Source organism: Bos taurus, chromosome 5 (genome assembly GCF_002263795.3).
Source record: "Bos taurus isolate L1 Dominette 01449 registration number 42190680 breed Hereford chromosome 5, ARS-UCD2.0, whole genome shotgun sequence".
NCBI lineage: Eukaryota > Metazoa > Chordata > Mammalia > Artiodactyla > Bovidae > Bos > Bos taurus.
Window position 1 is genome coordinate 24,984,083 of NC_037332.1, and position 22,165 is coordinate 25,006,247.

At 40.8% G+C, this 22,165-nt stretch overlaps 1 protein-coding gene across 2 annotated transcripts in view; it reads right to left on the bottom strand.

The window, feature by feature from the left end:
• LOC112446660 (uncharacterized) overlaps positions 1-22,165 on the bottom strand; it is a 136,320-nt gene that overhangs the window by 39,279 nt on the left and 74,876 nt on the right. For both annotated transcript variants that reach the window (XM_059886844.1, XM_059886843.1), the window contains 3 exons: positions 17,939-18,233; positions 10,902-11,018; positions 8,474-8,599 (listed from right to left, as the gene is read on the bottom strand). In XM_059886844.1, the coding sequence (XP_059742827.1) occupies positions 8,474-8,599; positions 10,902-11,018; positions 17,939-18,233 (538 nt within the window). The remainder of the gene's footprint in view (positions 1-8,473; positions 8,600-10,901; positions 11,019-17,938; positions 18,234-22,165) is intronic.

The following is a 22,165-nucleotide window of genomic DNA, read 5'->3' on the forward strand; positions in this document are numbered from 1 at the left end:
AGTTGCTTGCATATTTTGGAAATTAATCCTTTTGTCAGTTTTTTCATTTGCTATTATTTTCTCCCATTCTGAGGGTTGTATTTTCACCTTGTTTATAGTGTACTTTGCTGTGCAAAAGCTTATAAGTTTAATCAGGTCCCACTTGTTTACTTTTGTTTTTATTTCCATTAGTCTAGGAGGTGGGTCATAGAGGATCTTGCTTTGATTTACATCATCAAATGTTCTGCCTGTGTTTGCCTCTAAGAGTTTTATAGTTTCTGGTCTTACATTTAGGTCTTTAATCTTTTTTTAGTTTATCTTTGTGTATGGTGTTAGGCAGTGGTCTAATTTCATTCTTTTACATGTAGCTGTCCAGTTTTCCCAGCACCATTTATTGAAGAGGCTGTCTTTGCCCCATTGTATATTCTTGCCTCCTTTGTCAAAAGTAAGGTACCCATAGGTGCATGGGTTTATTTCTGGGCTTTCTATCTTGTTCCATTGGTCTATGTTTCTGTTTTTGTGCTAGTACCATACTGTCTTGATGACTGTAGCTTTGTAGTATAATCTGAAGTCAGGAAATTTGATTCCTCCAGCTCCATTCTTCTTTCTTAAGACTGCTTTGCCTATGTGGGGTCTTCTGTTTCCATATGAGTTGTGAAATTTTTTGTGCTAGTTCTGTGAAAAATGCCATTGGTAATTTGATAGGGATCGCATTGAATCTGTAGATTGCATTTGGTGGTATGGTCATTTTCACAATATTGATTCTTCCTACCCAGGAACATGGAATATCTCTCCATCTGTTTATGTCATCTTTGATATCTTTCATTAGTGTCTTATAATTTTCTGTATACAGTTCTTTTGTCTCCTTAGGTAAGTTTATTCCTAGATATTTAATTCTTTTTGTTGAAATGTGAATGGGATTGATTCCTTAATTTCTCTTTCTGATTTTTCATTGTTATTATATAGAAATGCAAGTGATTTCTATGTATTGATTTTGTATCCTGCAACTTTGCTAAATTCACTGATTAGCTCTACTAATTTTCTGATACTATCTTTAGGATTTTCTATGTACAGTTATCATGTCATCTGCAAACAGTGAGAGCTTTACTTCTTTTCTGATCTATATTCTTTTTATTTCTTTTTCTTCTCTGATTGCCATAGCTAGGACTTCCAGAACTATGTTGAATAATAGTGGTGAGAGTGGACACCCTTGTTCCTGATCTTAGGGGAAATGCTTTCAGTTTTTCACCACTGACAATTATGTTTTCTATAGGCTTATCATATATGGCCTTTACTATGTTGAGGTAGTATCCCTCTGTGCCCATTTTTTTGAAGAGTTTTAATCATAAATGGGTGCTGAATTTTGTCAAAGGCTTTTTCTGCATCTATTGAGATTATCATGTGGTTTTTATCTTTCAATTTGTTAATATGATGTATCACATTGATTGATTTGTGTATGTTGAAGAATTCTTACATTCCTGGAATACATCCAACTTGATCATGGTGTATGAGCTTTATGATGTGTTGCTGAAATCTGTTTGCTAAACTTTGGTTGAGGATTTTTGCATCTATGGTGATCAATGATATTGGCCTGTAGTTTTCCTTTTTTGGTTTGTCTTTGGTTTTGATATCAGAGTAATGATGGCCTCGTAGAATGAGTTTGGAAGTGTTCCTTCCTCTGCAATTAAAAAAAAAAAGTTTTACAAGGATAGGCATTAGCTCTTCTCTAAATGTCTGATAGACTTCTCCTGTGAAGCCATCTGGTCCTGGACTTTTGTGTTTTGGGAGATTTTTAATCACAGTTTCGATTTCTGTGCTTGTAATTGGGTTGTTCATAATTTCTATTTCTTCCTGGTTCAGTCTTGGAAGATTGAATTTTTTTAAGAATCTGACCATTTCTTCCAGGTTATCCATTTTATTGCCATATTTATTACTCATAATAGTCTCTTATAATCCTTTGTATTTCTGCATTGTCTGTTGTAACCTCTCCGTTTTCAGTTTTAATTTTGTTGATTGGATTCTGCTCTCTTTTCTCTTGATGAGTCTGGGTAAAGATTTGTCAATTTTGTTTATCGTCTCAAAGAACCAGCTTAAGTTTTATTAATCTTTACTATTGTTTCTTTTATTTCTTTTTCATTTATTTCTGCTCAGATCTTTATGATTTATTTCCTTCTACTAATTTTGGGGGCTTTTTGTTCTTCTTTTCCCAGTTGTTTCAGGTGTAAAGTTAGGTTGTCTATTGGATGTTTTTCTTGTTTCTTGAGGTAGGATTGTATTACTATAAACTTCCCTCTTAGAACTGCTTTTGCTACATCCCATAGGTTTTGAGTTGTTGTGTTTTCATTGTCATTTGTTTCCAGGAATTTTTTATTTTCCTTTTGATTTCTTCAGTAACCTGTTCATTATTTAGAAACATATTATTTAATCTCCATGTGTTTGTGTTTCTTACAGTTTTTTTTTCTTGTAATTGCTATCTAGTCTCTATCCTTGTGGTCAGAGAAGATGCTTGATATGATTTCAATTTTCTTAAATTTACTGAGGTTTGATTTGTGACCCAAGATGTGGTCTATCCTGGAGAATGTTCCATGTGCACTTGAGAAGAAGGTGTATTCCTTTGCATTTGGATGGAATGTCCAGAAGATATCAGTGAGATCCATCTCATCTAATGTATCATTTAAGACTTGTGTTTCCTTATTAATTTTCTGTTTTGATAACCTGTCCATTGGTGTGAGTGGGGTGTTAAAGTCTCATACTGTTATTATGTTACTGTCAATTTCCCCTTTTATGTCTGTTAGTGTTTGTCTTATGTATTGAGGTGCTCCCTTGTTGGGTGCATAGATATTTACACTTGTTATGTCTTCCTCTTGGATTGATCCCTTGATTATTATGTAGCGTCCTTCCTTATCTCTTATAATCTTCTTTATTTTAAGATCTATTTTGTCTGATATGAGGATTGCCACTCCAGCTTTCTTTTGCTTCCCATTTGCATAGAATATATTTTTCCATCCTCTCACTTTTAGTCTATATGTGTCTTTAGGTCTGAAGTGGGTTTCTTTTTTTTTTTTAATATAAATTTATTTATTTTAATTGGAGGCTAATTACTTTACAATATTGTATTGTATTGTATTGACATGAATATTGACATGAATCTACCATGGGTGTACATGTGTTCCCCATCCTGAACCCCCCTCCCACCTCCCTCCCCGAAGTGGGTTTCTTGTAGACAGCATATATGTGGGTCTTGTTTTTGTATCCATTCAACCAGTCTGTGTCTTTTAGTTGGAGCATTTAGTCCATTAACATTTAAAGTAATTATTGATATATATGTTCCTATTGCCATTTTCTTAATTGTTTGGTGTTGATTTTGTAGATCTTTTTTCTTCTTTTATATTTCTTGACTATATAAGTCCCTTTAACATTTGTTGTAAAGTTGGTTTGGTGGTACTGAATTCTCTTAACTTTTGCTTGTCTGAAAAGCTTTTTATTTCTCCATCAGTTTTGAATGAGATCTTTGCTGGATACAGTAATCTTGGTTGTAGATTTTCCCCTTTTAGTACTTTAAATATATCCTGCCATTCCCTTCTGACGGGCAGAGTTTCTGCTGAAAGATCAGCTGTTAAACATATGGAGTTTCCCTTGTATGTTACTTGTTGCTTCTCCCTTGCTGCTTTTAATATTCTTTGGTGATGGACAGGGAGGCCTGGCGTGCTGCGACTCATGGGGTCGCAAAGAGTCGGACACGACTGAGCGACTGATCTGATCTGATCTGTGTTTAGTCTTTGTTAGTTTGATTAGTATGTGTATTGGCGTGTTTCTCCTCGGGTTTATCCTGTATGGGACTCTTTGTGCCTCTTGTGACTTGATTGACTATTTCCTTTTCCATTAGGGAAATTTCCAACTATAATCTCTTCAAAAATTTTCTCATACCCTTTCTTTCTTCTCTTCTTCTTCTGGAACCCTTATAATTTGAATGTTGGTGTGTTTGATATTGTCCCAGAGGTCTCTGAGATTGTCCTCAGGTCTTTTCATTCTTTTAACTTTATTCTGCCCTTCAGAAGTTATTTCCACCATTTTATCTTCCAGCTCACTGATTTGTTCTTCTGCTTCAGATATTCTGCTATTGATTCCTTCTAGAGTATTTTAATTTCAGTAACTGTGTTGTTTGTCTCTGTATGTTTAGTCTTTAATTCTTCTAGGTCTTTGTTAATTGATTCTTACATTTTCTCCATTTTGTTTTCAAGGTTTTTTTTATCATCTTTGCTATCATTATTCTGAATTCTTTTTCAGGGAGTTTGCCTATTTCCTCTTCATTTATTTGGACTTCTGTGTTTCTAGTTTGTTCCTTCATTTGTGTAGTATTTCTCTGCCTTTTCATTATTTTTTTCTTTAACTTATTGTGTTTGAGGTCTCCTTTTCCCAGGCTTCAAGGTTGAATTCTTTCTTCCTTTTGGTTTCTGCCCTCCTAATGTTGGTCCAGTGGTTTGTGTACACTTTGTATAGGGTGAAATTTGTGCTGAGTTTTGTTGTTGTTGTTGTTTTGTTTTGTCTATTTGTTTGTTTTTCCTCTGATGGGCAAGGCTGAGTGAGGTGGTATTCCTGTCTGCTGTTGACTGGGTTTGTATTTTTGTTTTGTTTGTTGTTTAGATGAGGCATCCTGCACAGGGTGCTACTGGTGGTTGGGTGATGCCGGGTCTTGTATTCAAGTGGTTTCCTTTGTGTGAGTTCTTACTATTTGATACTCCCTAGGGTTAGTTCTCTGGTAGTCTAGGGTCTTGGAATCAGTGCTTCCACTACAAAGGTCAGGGCTTGATCCCTGGGCAGGAACGAAGATTCCGCAAGTGCTTTGTTATGGCATTAAGTGAGATTAAAACAAATACCCAAAAATGAGAAACCAAAGGTGAACCCCAGACAAATGGCAGTTACAAAACCAGGCAAATAATAATTAAAGTAATGGAATATACACATAACATATACATCCCTGAGCAAAGTCAAAACTGTCCAACAAAAATAAAGTACAATAGATTGACCTGGTGAACAAAGGAAATAAAAAATTATATTTACCAGTTAAGAACAAAACTAACTAAAGCACAAACTGGAAAACAAAACTAAAGCAAGGTGCCAAGTGGGGAGTAAAGCAATGAAAACAAAACTAACACATATGTTGAGAGGAAAGGAAAAAAAGAAAAGAAAGAAAGAATAGATATGTGAAGTTAAATAGAGTTAGAAGAAGAAGATTTATATACATTAAAGATTAACTGGAAGGGAAAAAGAACAGTAGGAAAAACAAACAAAGGGATAAATGTATAAAATAATACTATGTTTAAAAAATTAAAATTAAAAAAAGATAGAAAAAAAGGAAAACTCCACAGAACTGCAAAAGCCCAACATAGAGCCAGAGGTTTATAACAACAATAAAAAATGTGACAGAGGAGAGAAAACAAAAAGCTCAAAAGCTTAATTAGATTTCATAGTGCCAATAAAATTGACAACTACAATAGAGGGGGGGGGGGAAAGAAAAGTCAAAAGAATCTACTGTGCTTAGTTGCTCAGTTCTCTCCAACTCTTTGTGACCCCAGAACAAGTCAAACCATAAGAATAATAAATGTTTTTCTTGAGTCACTGCTGTCAGAGTCCAGCCTTGCTGGGAGTCACAGTCCACCTCACCACCCTAGGATGCCCTCCAACACTGTGCTGGTCTCTGGACCTGCTGTGGGGGCAGCTCAGATTCTAAACTGGTCCTACGGCTGTGTGTTCTTGCCTCCAATGTCCACAGCCATCAGAACTAGTGCGTTTTCTTTTGCGGGAGTTCTCAATGACCTTTTATATATTCCATAGACACAGAGTCTGCCTAGTTGATCATGTGGATTTAATCTGCAGCTTGTATAGCTGGTGGGAAGGTTTGGGGTCTTCTTCCTCAGCCACACTGCCCCTAGGTTTCAATTGTGGTTTTATTTCCACCTCTACATGTGGATTGTCCACTGGGGTTTGCTCTTGAGGCTGCCCTGGAGTACTTGGGTTGGCCCCCATCAGGGCCAGGTGTGGAGATGGTGCAGCTGCTTGGGTCACAGGGGTTCTGGCAGCACCAGGTACTCAGGGGAGTTGGCAGCTAGGGCAGCAGGAAATTCAGTGCTTTAGAAGGGTATGGCAAGCAGTATTGGCCAATATGCTCCAGTATTTTTGCCTGGAGAACCCTGACAGAGAAGCCTGGCAGGCCACAGTCTACAGGGTCACAAAGAGTCAGATACAACTGAAGCAACCCTGCATGCATAGATGCAAAACTTTTTTTGCCTGTGGCAGCTCTGCCCCAGTGAGAGTTGAGCGTGAAGGTAGCACAGCTGCTTGGCTTGCGGGGACCCTGGGCGGCACCAAGTGTGCAGGGACATGGACTGCCTCTGTCACAGGAGTTATGGCCTTTTCAGACTATTTTTTCAAGCCTCTTATAGCTGACGATCAGAAGGCCTCTTGGGCCAGTTTTCCTCCATAGCCCTACCCATTCAGGCACTTAGAGGCCTCCCTTGCCTGGGGTCCTTCTCTGTTGTTCAGTGCCTTGGGTACTTAAAGGGGCACCCTGGGTGGAGTCCTGCTCTGTAGTTCAATGCATCAGGAGTTTGATGGGCTAGCCTCTCTATTGTTCCCTGGTGGCTCAGATGGTAAAAGCGTCTGCCTACAATGCAGGAGACCTGGGTTCAATTCCTGGGTTGGGAAGATCCCCTGGAGAAGAAAATGGCAACCCACTCCAGTATTCTTGCCTGGAAAATTCCATGGACAGAAGAGCCTGTAGGCTAAGTCCATGGGGTCTCAAAGAGTTGACACGACTGAGCGACTTCACTTCACTTCACTCTATTTTTCAGCTGCTGATGCTAGTGTGTGAGGAGAGAGGCTATGGTGATGGCTCTATCCCCTACACATGACTCAGCAGAATCACCTTGCTTCCATGGCTGCCTGGCTTTCCTCCACAGGCATTTCCCACTAGTCTCCTCCCTCACATTCCCTCAATCTGTCTCTCTGCAGTCAACAGCGGCCCTCACCCTGGGATTGTGCCACAATCCCTAAAGTCCAGCTCCCAGCCGCTGGGCCTTCCAAGGGACCTGTGTCCCTGTCAGGGGTATGTATGGCTGTAGTAAGGACTGTCTGATTCTCATTCCATTTAGGCTGCCACAGATCAGCTGTTTCATTCTCAGCCTTAAATGCTTCTCCTCTGACTCAGACAATTGCCCTGATGTGGGGATCAGACCCCTGCTTCAGTTCCCCCACCCGCCAAGGGCAGGTCCAGTCCTACTAACACTCCTGTGTTTCCCCCTAGTTCCTTCGTCCTACTGAGTTTTGTGTGATTCTGTATATTTTTTTCCACTGCTCAGGTACTCCTGTCCTCTCTCAGCTGGTGTTCTGCATGTAGTTCTGTGTCTGAAGATGAATTCCTGATGTATCTATGAAGAGAGATGTACTCCACATCCACCTACTCCTCTGCCTTGTTCCTTCAGACCAACTCTTTTAAAGACTCCTGAAGCTGGCACTCAACTCACTTCCTGTGTTGTCCTTTTAAAATGACGATGTGACCTGCCACCATTCCCTCTACTCTACCGCATTATCATAACACACTACCATCATTTCCACTGATCACACCGAATCTTAGTACAGTGTTTGTTGTTGCCTATCTAGTTCTCCTGGTTTTTCCTGTGGTCATATATGGATGTGAGGGTTGGACTGTAAAGAAGGCTGAGCACCGAAGAATTGATGCTTTTGAACTGTGGTGTTGGAGAAGACTCTTGAGAGTCCCTTGGACTGCAAGGAGATCCAACCAGTCCATTCTAAAGGAGATCAGTCCTGGGTGTTCTTTGGAAGGAATGATGCTAAAGCTGAAACTCCAGTACTTTGGGCACCTCATGCGAAGAGTTGACTCATTGGAAAAGACTCTGATGCTGGGAGGGATTGGGGGCAGGAGGAGAAGGGGACGACAGAGGATGAGATGGCTGGATGGCATCACTGAATCAATGGACTTGAGTCTCAGTGAACTCCGGGAGTTTGTGTTGGACAGGAAGGCCTGGCATGCTGTGATTCATGGGGTTGCAAAGAGTCAGACACGACTGAGTGACTGATCTGATCTGATTTGATCTAGTTCTCATTTTGAAGACAGGGATCATGTCCAGAATAGATAGAATAATGTAAAACCACGACATGGCAATCTGGAAATAACAGTCTACAAAGACAATCTTGTCCCTCTTCAGAGCCCTGGATAATGCACATCCACCACTCTAACATGTTTGTATTAGAATGAACAACATGCGTAAAGAATTGTTCCATCCCAGTGCATTTAAGTAAACTGCTAAAATGAATTTTCAGCTGTTTACACAGTGCTCTTTACAAGCTTTCTGCCTTCATTGTTTATATTGTCAGGGAAACGCAGGTTAATTAATTACGGACAATCACATTCATTATCTGTACTGCTTTGCCCAAAGAAATCCAGGCCCAATGTGGTTACATCAGAACAATTTACCTCACATTTTCCTTTGAAAGATAAAGAAAACAGAATCATTCTTCCTTGCTCCTGAGGAAAGACAGAGCTTCCCCCATGACCCTCAGAACTCCATCTGGCTGCAATCTTTCCCAGAGTTTGCTGGCCCTGAGACAAAACACATTTATTTCAGATGGATCAATACTGTCACCCAGTGGACGGTCAGCTAAGCAGGTTGAGGCCTTTGCTTTGCTCTTGGTTTGAAAGCCAGAATTCTGACAGCCAGGAATTGAGTGGGAACCTGTTTGCTTTATGTGATCGTGAGTAATGGTTGACACTTTCTTACAGGGAACCGGAAGGACCTCAGCTGATAAGTCTTTGATTTGGATTTCACAGATGAATGCAGCTTGCTGCTAAGTCACTTCAGTCGTGTCCAACTCTGTGCCACCCCATAGATGGCAGCCCACCAGGTTCCCCCGTCTCTGGGATTCTCAAGAATCCCACTGGAGTGGGTTGCCATTTCCTTCTCCAATGCATGGAAGCGAAAAGTGAAAGTGAAGTCGCTCAGTCGTGTCTGACTCTCAGCGACCCCATGGACTGCAGCCTTCCAGGCTCCTCCGTCTATGGGACTTTCCAGGCAAGAGTACTGGAGTGGGGAAGAGGACATATATTTTCACTGTGTTGGTACTTTTCTTTTTTCTTTTAAAGCCACCAGTAAATTTACAGGAAGCAGAGACTATAAACCAAACATGCAGTCTGCCAAGACTCATAGGATCAAATAGGCTTGCAGGAGTTGGGTGATATTTGATCACCTGCCAGGTCTGTGGGATGACTTCCCTACCGCAGAATAAGCTCATTGTTTATTGTTCACAGTGACAAGGATGTGTATTTTGAAAACTGAAAACAGATTTTTTTATGTGTATGTTGGTTGAAATTTGAGGAAGTTACTCAACTTACTGTAGTGAGATTAGTGGATGAGCTCCTATTAGCTAGAAAATTCACTAGCTAAATTTTCTCTAATTTATTTAGAGAAAATAAATTTCTCTATTTAGTGTATATCTCAAAACACAAGTACAGATGCAGTCTCTGCCCCATCTCTGAGTCTGAGTCTCTTTCTCTTGACTAAACTGTCATTTGAACACTTCCAACCAACTAGCTTACTTTCATATTAAGGTGACAGGTTGTTTGTCTATAAATATTAGTGTTATAATCATCCTAATTATTACAACAGCAATCATATTTGTTACTCCTAAAATTCAGCTTCTATAAAGTACCTCTAGACAGCCGATGAAATCATGGTACCCTTTTTAGCTATAGGGTCCTGTGAGATCATCCAGATTGTTGCTTCTCATGAAACTCATCTAAGGAAGGCTTTAAAAAGCACTGATATCCCAAACAGCCAGCCAAGAGGGTGCTTATTGGGTGAATGCTCTAAGTTGAAATTTTAGAAAAGGCAAACCCAATCTACAGTGCCAGTAAATCCCAGCAGTGCCAGTGATGGCCTGGAGGTGGGAGGACTTCCAGCTAGAGGGCCGGAGAAAACCTTCTGGGGTGACAGCAGTGCTTTCGTTCTCGATTATAGAGGTGCTTTCATGAATATCCACATTTGTCAAGTCACTGGGACTGTACACCTTACAGTGAGTGCATTATATTGTATGTAAAATATATCATAATAAAGTTGATGTGAAGAGAATACTGATGCTGAGTCTCACCCACAGAAATTCTGATTTAATTATTCCAGCATAAGGCCTAGAAATCATTATTTTTTCATGCACTAAAGCACTGATTGGGATTGAGAGCCAGTCCTCTCCTCTACCAGGTGAGAATAACACGGTTATAATGCAAGACACAGGACTAAAAACCATATCTCTAGGTGTTTTGCACCCCAAACCTTCACCTTTCTAATAATATTCCTCCTCTCTGGAATTTCTTTCTCCTCCTCTTTCTTACCTGTATCAGAATCCCATCTTTAGAGCCCAGCTCATATATCACCCTTTTCAGGCTACAGCTCTCCCCACTGTACTAGAAGCTCCATGACAGGAGGGAATGTGGGTTTTTTTAATTTGTGTATCCTCAGTTCCCAGTACTGTGCTTGGCACAGAGCTTTCAATAAACATTTGTTGAACTGAAAAATTGCTGGAAGGGAATTAACACTTACTATCTGCCCATGATGTGCCAGGAATTGAAACAAGCAATTTATGCACATTATTTTAATAAATTTTTACAATTTTATGAATTGATTATCATTACCCCCTTTGGTCACCTCAATGTTAAATGATATCCAACTTTTAACTTCACTAGGAGTAATTATAAGGCTAAGATCTGCAGTCAAGGAAGTACCACAAAATGTTGTGATACAAGCTGATCCATTTCTGCATTCTTATAGCCTCTGTGCACTCTGTGAATTATCTCTAAGTCTGGCAAGCAATATACACAACAGTCAAAGAGTTATATATCTCAAAGCACATACCAAAAAAATTCCTGGGATGACATTGTGCCTTTGAACCAGAAGTGGACTTTTGCTACTAGTAAATTTGGATGCAGTGATGACGTTGTATTTCATCAATCGAAAGGCATCTGAATGACACTGAGAAAAGAAAAAGGGAAATTGTAAAGATACTGAAGCCCAAGTAACAAATCTTTTGCTCCATTCATCAGTATTTGTATCTTTGAATCAAAAATTCTAGACTCTGTCCCCACCTCTCTATTAGAAATGCCTTCATAGGTTCACCAGGCTTCCCAGGTGGCACAGTGGTAAAGAAATCGCCTGTCAAAGCAGGAGACATGGGTTCAATCTCTGGGTTGGGAAGATTCCCTGGAATAGGAAATGGCAACCCACTCCAGTATTCTTGCCTGGGAAATCCCAGGGACAGAGGAGCCTGACAGCCTATAGTCTATGGAGTCAGAAAGAGTTGGACATGATTGAGTGACTGAGCACCCATGCACGCACGCACACATAAGCTCACCAAAGACCTCTCTGTATTGCCAAGCCCAGGGGACAATTTCGTGTTTCTTTTATTATTTCACTGCTTCATGGCATTTAACATTTTTGAATTGTACCTCTTTCTCTGTCTCCTGGATTTCTGTGGCCGCATTCTCTTCTGTTTTCTTCCTATTTCTCTGTTTTCCATCCTAGTCTTTATCATGTACAACTTTTCTCCACTTAGCCTCTAAATTTCTACTGTACTAAAATCTGCATTCTTGCCTCCGACCATTCAGTGTCTTCACACACTCCTTGGGTAACTCATAATTTTAAGCACTCTTCATGTCTACATCAAACATCTTCCAAAGTTAGTGCTCTGCTCAGAGCCAGACCTGTAGGTTGAATTGCCTATTTCTTGATGTCTCCATTTTGATGTCATTTGGGGACCTCAACTCAGCATTCTCAATCTGAATTTTTCATCTTTTTCTTCAAATAATGTTATGGCAGATTAAAGATGGCTATCAGTCCTTTGCCACGCCACTCCTCAAGTAATGGGAATCTATTTCCAGTCATCTGGGCTGGCTCAGTGGCATCCTTTAGCCAATTGCATACTGTGTAACTTAAGAGATCTCCAGCTTGCATTTTCACCTCTTGGGATATTCCTTTTCAAAACATAGACCCCATGTTGTAAGGAAATCTGAGAAGCTATGTGGAAAGGCCCTCATGAGGAGGACAGAGACCCCTGGCCAGCGACCATAACTGTGAGCTCCCAAATGGCAGCAGCACTACCTGCCAGCCTCGTGAATGAGCCTGTTCTTGAATTCTCTGGCCTTCTTCATCCTGCCTCAGTCAGTGCTACCTGAAGCATAGCCAAGCCAGTCATGAGCACACACGTGACTGTTGTTTTTAAGATTTCAAAGTTTCTAGGTGTTTTGTTATGCTGTGACAGATAACAGACATTTCTTCTTCTCCTCCTGAATTCCCTCTCTCAACAAGGGGCACTGCCATTATTCTAACTGTCCACATGAAAAGCTGAGTGACATCTTAAGTTCTTCCCTCACTCAACAAATTAAATCTTAGAGAGTTTTGCTTCTAACTCACACTCATACTCAGCATCCTTTTTCAACCACACTGTCCTGGCAGATTATTTCTCACCTGGTAAAATGTATTCATAGTAACAGTGAAAGTGAAGTTGCTCAATCGTGTCTGACTCCAATTTCCTATCCTCTCGCCTTCCAACATGCGTTATTCCAACATGCTATGGACAGCCCCAAGTAGATATTACTAGTATTTTGGACTTATTTCTTCATTGCTAAAAGGGTTCAGCCAGGGATGGCTCCTTTTATCAACTGCATTGGCCTCCCTAATTCCTGCTGGGGATACATACAAAGCCCCTTCCACATCTCCTGCCCCCACAAGCCCAAGCATATATTCCTGAAGTGCTAAATATGAGCCGTTCCTCCCAATCCATTCACTCATTCAGTCCCACTCTTGCTTCCTTTAGCTGCTGATTTTCCTGCTCCATGCTGCTATGCAGCATGCCACAGTGCTTGTAGGTCTGAACCTCAGCCCCACCACCTTCTCAGTAAAAAGCAGACAAATAGATAAATGTCCTTTGTCTTAGTTACTAACCTGTGCTCAGTAGATGCCTATGCAGAGAGCCAGCTATTTAGGGTTCTTTAGAGAATTTACTGATAAATCAGGAAAACAGTGGTTGCAACACAGTAAGCACTCAATAAATATTTTCTCTCTTGAGCTTATCTTGACTTTGCCATTTCTGATCATTTCAGCAAATATTTACTGTCTATTAGTTGCCAGACATACGGTGTGGGACGGTCAGGTGCTGGCTACCCCGAGGATATCAGAACCCTTGGATTTGATGCACCTTGTTGTCATTTCAGTGAGGAGTTGAACTCCTGACTGTAGTCTTGCTCTCTCATCAGCTTGGCTTGTCTGTCTCTTCAGGGGAGACCTAGCTCAGTTCACAAGTAAATAGTTCAAGAAGCCCCTTCCATAGGGCCAAAAAAGCATTTGCAGTGACAATATGCCCTCACAGGCTTCACAAATGGTGCAGTGGTAAAGAATCCACCTGCCAATGCAAGACACAAGAGATGCAATTTTGATCCCTGGGTTGGGAAGATCCCCTAGAGCAGGAAATTGCAACCCAATCCAGTGTTCTTGCTTAGAAAATTCCATGGACAGAGAAGCTTTGCGGGCTACAATCCATGAGCTTGCGAAGAGTAGAGCACAACTAAGCACACACACGCACATATACTGCCATATCTGGCCCTCGGGCTGAAGAGTCGTTTACTCATTCATCAGTCCATTTATTCATTTGATAAATATGTTTTAAGTGTTAATCAATCCTTAGGTCCTGTGATAGCCATTGGGACTCTAATGTGAAAAAGACATGATCCTGCCATCCAGAAGCTTCCAGCATGCAAGCAGAGGACTCCAGCAGCCTCTGGGGCTCAGGCCCCCTTCTGAGAGCTTTGTCTGTATACCTGGATGCTTCCACCAGAGTATCCAGTGAATTCCCACTGCTGTTCAGCTTCCATGCACAGCTTCAGCAATTTCAGCACTATGCAGGGGCCTCTACCAGGCCCCTACACACCACCAGGTCCCTGGTTAGGCGGAACTGTAGAGAATGAAGGCCAGACAACTCTGTTTGAGGAGACTGGGATTCTCAGGTGAATTTCCTGTGTTTTATAACCATCTCTATTCTTATGTGTATTCCCTTCAGTGTCACTAGTATAGTGAAAGTGAAAGTGAAGTCGCTCAGTCGTGTCTGACTCTTTGCGACCCCATGGACTGTAGCCTACCATGCTCCTCTGTCCTTGGGATTTTCCAGGCAATAGTACTGGAGTGGATTGCCATTTCCTTCTCCAGGGGATCTTCCCAACCCAGGGATCAAACCCAGGTCTCCCGGATTGTAGACAGACGCTTTACCATCTGAGCCACCAGGGAAGTCCTGTCACTGGTATGGGATCATTCTTTTCATTTTTATGAGCTAAAACAGAATCTACTTTTTGGAAGCATAAGGTACACAGCCAGTAATGCCCAGATTCTCTTTCTTTACCATCCAAACTTACAAACTTTCATGTCACCTCCCTGCAAGGTTACTCTCAACTCTGCTGGACAAAATAATACTTCCTTAGCCAAATTTATGGAGAAGGCAATGGCCCCCCACTCCAGTACTCTTGCCTGGAAAATCCCATGGACGGAGGAGCCTTGTGGGCTGCAGTTCATGGGGTCGCTAAGAGTCAGACACGACTGAGCGACTTCACTTTCACTTTTCACTTTCATGCATTGGAGAAGGAAATGGCAACCCACTCCAGTGTTCTTGCCTGGAGAATCCCAGGGACGGGGGAGCCTGATGGACTGCCGTCTATGGGGTTGCACAGTCGGACACAACTGAAGCAACTTAGCAGCCAAATTTACATTTTAAATTTATTGTTTACACTCTGCCTTTTTAGCAAAAACCTGAGATGGTTTATAGGAGGTAAATATAGCCTAAAAGAAAATCATAAATTATAAAAATTACAATGAGAAGATTTTAATATAAACAGAAGCTCTAGATCCAAAAAGAAGAAATGGATTTTAGATAAGTGGTCCATAACTTCTTAATGTATTGTTATGATTCAGTCTAAAACTTTGCTGTGTACTTTCAAGCAAAGTGAAAACAGAAACTCAGCTAGGCACCAAAAATCTCATTACCAGGGAAGAAGAAACCAACCAGATCCTCACAGGAAATAAAACTTTTCTAGCTTCTCATTCAAAGACAATTTTCACACTTCACTGCAATTCCAGGACATCAAACTTGTGGCAAATAATATAACATCCCTCAGAAGAAGCTCAGAGCATATTCAGGGCAACATCCTAAAAGGCATCTCATTGAAAGCAGTTTGACAAGAGCCACGTGGCCCAAGCCCTCAGCTTTCACATGCTTCAGCCTGATGAAGAACAAGACCTGGGCTGTCAACAGTTCTGTAAAGTATCCCCCAGGGCTATAAGTGGGGCTGGGATCATGAACTGACCAGGCAGGGCTGGAAAAGCCCCTGTGGGAGAGACCCTCAATGTCACACAAAGAAACCTGTACTGGACTCTATAAGAAATCCTTAGAGGGTTTTAAGCAGAAGATGATGCATGTTCAGATATTAAAAAGAACACCTTTCGATGTGCAGGAAATACCAGAACAACCAAGACCAGAAGCAGGAAACTTTCAGGGAGTCCACTGGAGAAAATCAAAGTCTGAAATAAACAGAAGCTTTGGGATTGAGATGACGAAACAAATAGGAAAAAAAAAGTCACAATAATAGAATGAGTAAGACTTAGAGACTTACTGTCAGAATAAGAAAAACAAATATCGTATATTAAAGCATATATGTGGAATCTAGAAAAATGGTACTGATGAACCTGTTTGCAGGGAAAGAATGGAGATGCGGATTTTGAGAACAGACTCATGGACACAGTCAGGGAAGGAGAGGGTGGGATGAACTGAGAAAGTAGCACTGACATATATAGACTATTATGTGTAAAAGAGCTAGCTAGTGGGAAGTTGCTACATAACACAGGGAGCCAAGCCTAGTGTTCTGTGATGACCTGGAGGGGACGGAGGCTCAAGATGGAGGGGAGATATATATATATATATATGTGTGATTATGACTGATTCACGTTGTTGTACAGCAGAAACCAACACAGCATTGTAAAGCAATTTTCCTCCAATTAAAATGTAAATTTAAAAAATGACCACATAGAAATATAAAAAATAAAATTGTTAAACACTGGGGGAAAAAAAAGATTCAGAGATTTATTAAACGGGTTGAGTGTAAAGGCTATCATGTAGAAGATGTTTCATTAGTGCCTTCTCAGATCAACTTTTAGTGGCTATTTGAAATACAACCACAAATAAGAGTTAGGGCCCAGTCCGGGCTCAGTTGAAAATAATGGATCAGTAGGCTGCCATCTATGGGGTCGCACAGAGTTGGACACGACTGAAGCGACATAGCAGCAGCAGCAGCAGCAGCAATGTCTGCCGTGTATGCAGAATAGGAGCATATTGGCATGACTGGTATTTACCATTCTTATTCTCTGACAGAGGAAACACAAAAGTATACTGTGTATTTTTAAATGTTCACACTGTATGATTCCACATCTGCAGGCATGCATGCTAAGTCACTTCAGTTGTGTCCAGCTCTTTTATCCTAAATAAATTAACCCTCTGCCCATGGTATTCTCCAGGCAAGAATACTGGAGTGGGTTGCCATGACTTCCTCCAGGGATAATTCTATGTATATGAAGATTTAAAACAGAAAAAACTAATTTATTGTGATAGAAGTCAGAATAGTGGTTACCTGAGATGATTAGGTGGTAGAATATTGACTGAGAAGGGGCAAGAGGGAGCTTTTTCAGGTCTGTAAATACTCTATATCTTGATCTGAGTGGTGATTTTATAGGTGTATATACAGGTGAAAGTTCATTCATCTACATATCATTAAGATTTGTGATCTTTGTTATAGGAAGGCCATACCTCAACTTAGAAAAATGGAGGAAAAACTCCTTCCATAATCCTCAAATAGGAAAAAAGAGTATGTCAAGGCTGTATATTGTCACCTTGCTTATTTAACTTATATGCAGAGTACATCATGAGAAACACTGGGCTGGATGAAGCACAAACTGGAATCAAGATTGCTGGGAGGAATATCAATAACCTCAGATATGCAGATGATACCACCCTTATGGCAGAAAGTGAAGAACTAAAGAGCCTCTTGAAGAAAGTGAAAGAGGAGAGTGAAAAAGTTAGCTTAAAGCTCAACATTCAGAAAACAAAGATCACAGCATCCAGTCCCATCACTTCATGGCAAATAGATGGGGAAACAGTGGAAACAGTGGCTGACTTTATTTCTTTGGGCTCCAAAATCACTGCAGTTGGTGACTGCAGCCATGAAATTAAGACGCTTGCTCTTTGGAAGAAAAACTATGACCAACCTAGACAGCATATTAAAAAGCAGAGATGTTACTTTGTCAACAAAGGTCCATCTAGTCAAGGCTATTGTTTTTCCAGTGGTCATGTGTGGATTTGAGAGTTGGATGATAAAGAAAGCTGAGCACCTAAGAATTGATGCTTTTGAACTGTGGTATTGGAGAAGACTCTTGAGAGTCCCTTGGACTGCAAGGAGATCCAACCAGTCCATCCTAAAGGAGATCAGTCTTGGGTGTTCATTGGAAGGACTGATGTTGAAGCTGAAACTCCAATCCTTTGGCCACATGATATGAAGAACTGACCCATTGGAAAAGACCCTGATTCTGGGAAAGATTGAAGGTGGGAGGAGAAGGGGATGACAGAGGATGAGATGGTTGGATGGCATCACCGACTCAATGGACAGGAGTTTGGGTAAACTCCGGGAGTTGGTGATGGACAGGGAGGCCTGGCGTGCTGCAGCCCATGGGGTGGCAAAGAGTCGGACACGACTGAGCAATTGAACTGAACTGAATGATCCTTTGTGTGGCTGAGGAAATATATGAAGATATAACTTCCAAGTAAACATTATTATACAGGCTGCCTTTATACACACGATACTCACCTGAACGCAGGGCATGCTTCTATGTCTGTTCAGTTTCGTGTACAGTTTGGCCATTTCTCTCATAGTCCTGTCCTTCTTCTTAGCTGAGAACACATAGACTATAATGATCTGATCCACAGAGGACAGCTGGTCAAATATTAGGTGATCATATTCCAGGTCTGTCACTTCAGGGATTCGGCAAGTGCTACAGTAGCATTTGTTCCTTCCATTCCCACACAGTGCCCATCTTAGGACCACAGGACAAACCAGCTGGGAGGCAAACCATGCATCCTTGTTCTCAATGGGGAGAGGAAGCCTAGAAATGTAATGGTTGAAATCATGTTTAAAGAACTGAAAGGAGAGAAAAAATACATCTTTTCAAAACACCAAAGAATCAAAGTGGCTACTTTAGTAAAGGATTGAAATTTAATTCTGGACATAATTCTGTTTGCCATCATGCTAAAATATGTGTTGATACACTAAAAGAGTTCAGTGTAAATTTTTTTTTTCAGCTATATAGGCACCTAGGGTTCAGAAACCAAGCGACATATTCAGAGAAGTTTAACAATGTAAGAAGACTGCTGGTCTGTAAGATATTTACTTTATTTCCTCTTAGAAATGGGGAAACTGAGACTTAGAAAATTCAATAATTTGACCAAAACCACACAAGTAGTAAAGGAAAGGGTTGGAACTAGAACCAGTGTGTATTCTTTTCTATTATGGTCCTTCTATCTCACTGACTCCTGAAGATGAAGTGCCTGTGGCATGGTTCTGTGTTGATTTATGTATATTACTACAGAGGATATGCAGAGAGGCTCAGATGGTAAAGAATCTGCCTGCAGTGCAGGAGATCCAGGTTTAATCCCTAGGTCGGGAAGATCCCCTGGAGAAGAGAATAGTAACCCACTCCAGTATTGTTGCCTGGAGAATTCCATGGACAGAGGAACCTGGAGGGCTACAGTCCATGGGGTCACAAAGAGTCAGACACAGCTGAGGGACTAACACTTTCACATGCAGATGATACCAGTCTAATGGCAGAAAGTGAAGAGAAGCCTCTTGATGAGGGTGAAATAGGAGAGTGAAACAAACTGGCTTAAAACTCAATATTCAAAAAATGAAGATCATGGCATCTGATCCCATCGCTTCATGGCAAATAGATGGGGGAAAAATGGAAACAGTGACAGATTTTATTTTCCTGGTCTCCAAAATCACTGTGGACAGTGACTGCAGCCACGAAATTAAAAGACTCTTGCTCCTTGGAAGAAAGGGTATGACAAACCTTTGCTGTTGTTGTTCAGTGGCTAAGTCGTGTCCTAGTCTTTATGGCCCCTTTGAACTACAGCACTAGACAGCATATTAAAAAGCAGAGCATCACTTTGCCAACAAAGGTCCATCTAGTCAAAGCTATGGTTTTTCCAGTAGTCATTTATGGATATGAGAACTGAACCATAAAGAAAGCTGAGTGCCAAAGAATTGATGCTTTCAAATTGTGGTGCTGGAGAAAACTCTTGAGAGTCCCTTGGACTGCAAGGAAATCAAACCAGTCAATCCTAATGAAAATCAACCCTGAATATACATCAGAAGGACTGATGCTAAAGCTGAAGCTTCAGTCCTTTGGCTACCTGATGAGAAGAGCCAACTCACTGGAAAAGACCCTGATACTGGGAAAGACTGAGGGCAGGAGAAGGGGATAACAGAGGATGAGATGGTTGAATGGCATCACTGCCTCTAAGGCACCTGGGCTGTGGAAAGAATGGTGAATATTAAATAAACTTGGGGTCCTATTAGGAAGGGTGAAGATGGAAATGATTCTTGGTTATTCAGTTGGAAAAATGTTCACCAATGTCCACCACAAATGTAATGATTTAAAATGTGCACTTGCTGAAACAATTAGAAACAAAGCATGAAAAGTTAGGAAAGGACTTCCCTCATAGTACAGTGGATAAGAATCCGCCTGCTGATGCAGGGGACACGGGTTCAATCCCTAGTCCAGGAAGATTCCACATGTTTTGGAGCAATTAAGCCAGTGCACCACATCTGCTGACCCCACGTGCTGCAAGTACCGAAGCCCCAGCGCCTAGAGCTTGTGCTCCCCAAGCGAAGCCTGCAATGAGGAGCCTGTGCACCACACGGAAGAGCAGCCCCCGCTCACCTCAACTAGGGAAAGTCTGTGCCCAGCAACAAAGATCCAGGGCAGCCCCCCCAGAATTAAATAAATAAATCATTTAAAAAATCAATTCATCATATTAAAAAAATTAGGGAAAGGACATATTAATACTTGATTGCCTGTGAACTGTCATTCATGCAGATCACTCTAGTGGGTAAAACTCTGTGCTTATGTGCTCCTCATACTGTGGCTGATTTCATTTCTTTTGTCAAATAGCACTTACGTAGACAGTGCTCAAAGTTCTGTAACCGAATGCCTGTTTTACTTTATAGACTGCTACAGCCTTTAACAGTCTTCTGTAAAAAATGCTGCACCACGTTGCACAGATGTTACTGGTTGTCTTCATTCTGATTTTATGAGTAGAATCTGGGCTTTAAAAATTCTTCTCTTATTCTTTGAAGCATGTTGAGTACTTCCTAATAGGATGGATAGTTCTGAAAACAAAGCGCTGTTTAAACTTGCCCCTGTAGTTCAACTTCATCAATGGTGACTGTGAACCATTATGAAGAAAGTAGCAACTTGCTTGTGCCTAAAAGGAGAAATTGGAACTGGAAGGTGTATTATATGGGGACTTCATGGGCTTAATTAATCTAAAACTAAATCTTAATGTGTTTGCACATCTGTTCATTTTTTTCAGCATTTCGAAACACCCAAGAAATACTTTATTACTAGTATTTTCCTGTGCATTAACCTCTAAATGTGAAAAGTTACTGAACTTCTTTTTAAATACATAAATTTAAAAAATTAATGTAGATGCATTTTCTGTTTGCTGCTCTTCTCTGGTGTATACAATAAACTCGTATATAGAGGGTTGCATTAAAATATTAACTTCCAATGTGCATCATGACAAATACAGAGAATGAATATGAATTTTTTAAGCACACAACAAAACAGTATATATCTCTCACTAAAAGGCTGAACAATCTTAAAAGAAATCAACCCTGAATATTCACTGGAAGGACTGATACTAAAGCTGAAGCTCCCATACTTTGGCCATCTGATGCAACAACCGACTCACTGGAAAAGACATTGAGGCTGGGAAAGACTGAGGGCAGGAGGAGAAGGGGATGACAAAGGATGAGATGGTTGGATAGCATCACTGACTCAGTGGACATGAATCTGAGCAAACCCCAGGAGATAGTGAAGGACAGGGAAGCCTGGTGTGCTGCAGCCGATGGGGTCGCAAAGAGTCAGACATGACTTAGCAACAGAACAAGAGGCTGAATACTACATTAACAGTCTTATATTGGGGAGTGGGTGGTAGACACAGCACTAAAAACTTGCTGTGTATCATCTCATTTAATTCTTTTACAGTCTTGTGAAATATTTATTATTATCCCCATTAAAGAAACAGAATCTTTGAGAGGTACTTGACTGCTGAAGATCTCACAGCTTGTATGCTCTGCTAGTGTGTTATCAGGAATTATGCCAGGTGTCAGCCTGTCCTCTGTGCACAGGATTTGGCTGGCAACGGAACTAGAACATGGAACCCATACAAAACAGCGATTGCATACAAGATGGGCTTTCTCACGCATGGAGCTTATTTCTAATTCATGAGCTAGGTGAATACTGGATTAGATAAATACTATGTTAGGTGAAGCCTTTATGCTTTCTAAATTCAAGATTCAGAGTCCAACTGTGGGTTTTAAAAGTTTCAGTTAGGGTTTGCAGAAATAAAGGACTCCCTTATTGGATTGATATTCATCGCTTCAAATGTCTGCAACTTGTATAGCTGAACTGTAAAAATAATGCTACATTTCACATGAAATGATTGGGTTTTAACTTCTTTCAACAAACTTCAAAGCCATTTAATTTATTTATTTTTTAAATTTATTTTTATTTAGCTGTGTCAGGTCTTAGTTGGATCTTTAGTTGTGGCATGTGGGATCTAGTTCCCTGACCAGGAATTGAACCCTGACCCCCTGCACTGGAAGCACAGAGTCTTAGCCACTGGAACACCACGGAAATCATTTGAAAGCCATTTTAGCTCTAAAATACATGTGCCTACTTGCTTTCTCATTAGATTTTAAAGGATTTGGTTACTTTTGTTATTTGCTCCCAGGCCTCACCTAGGGTCAAGA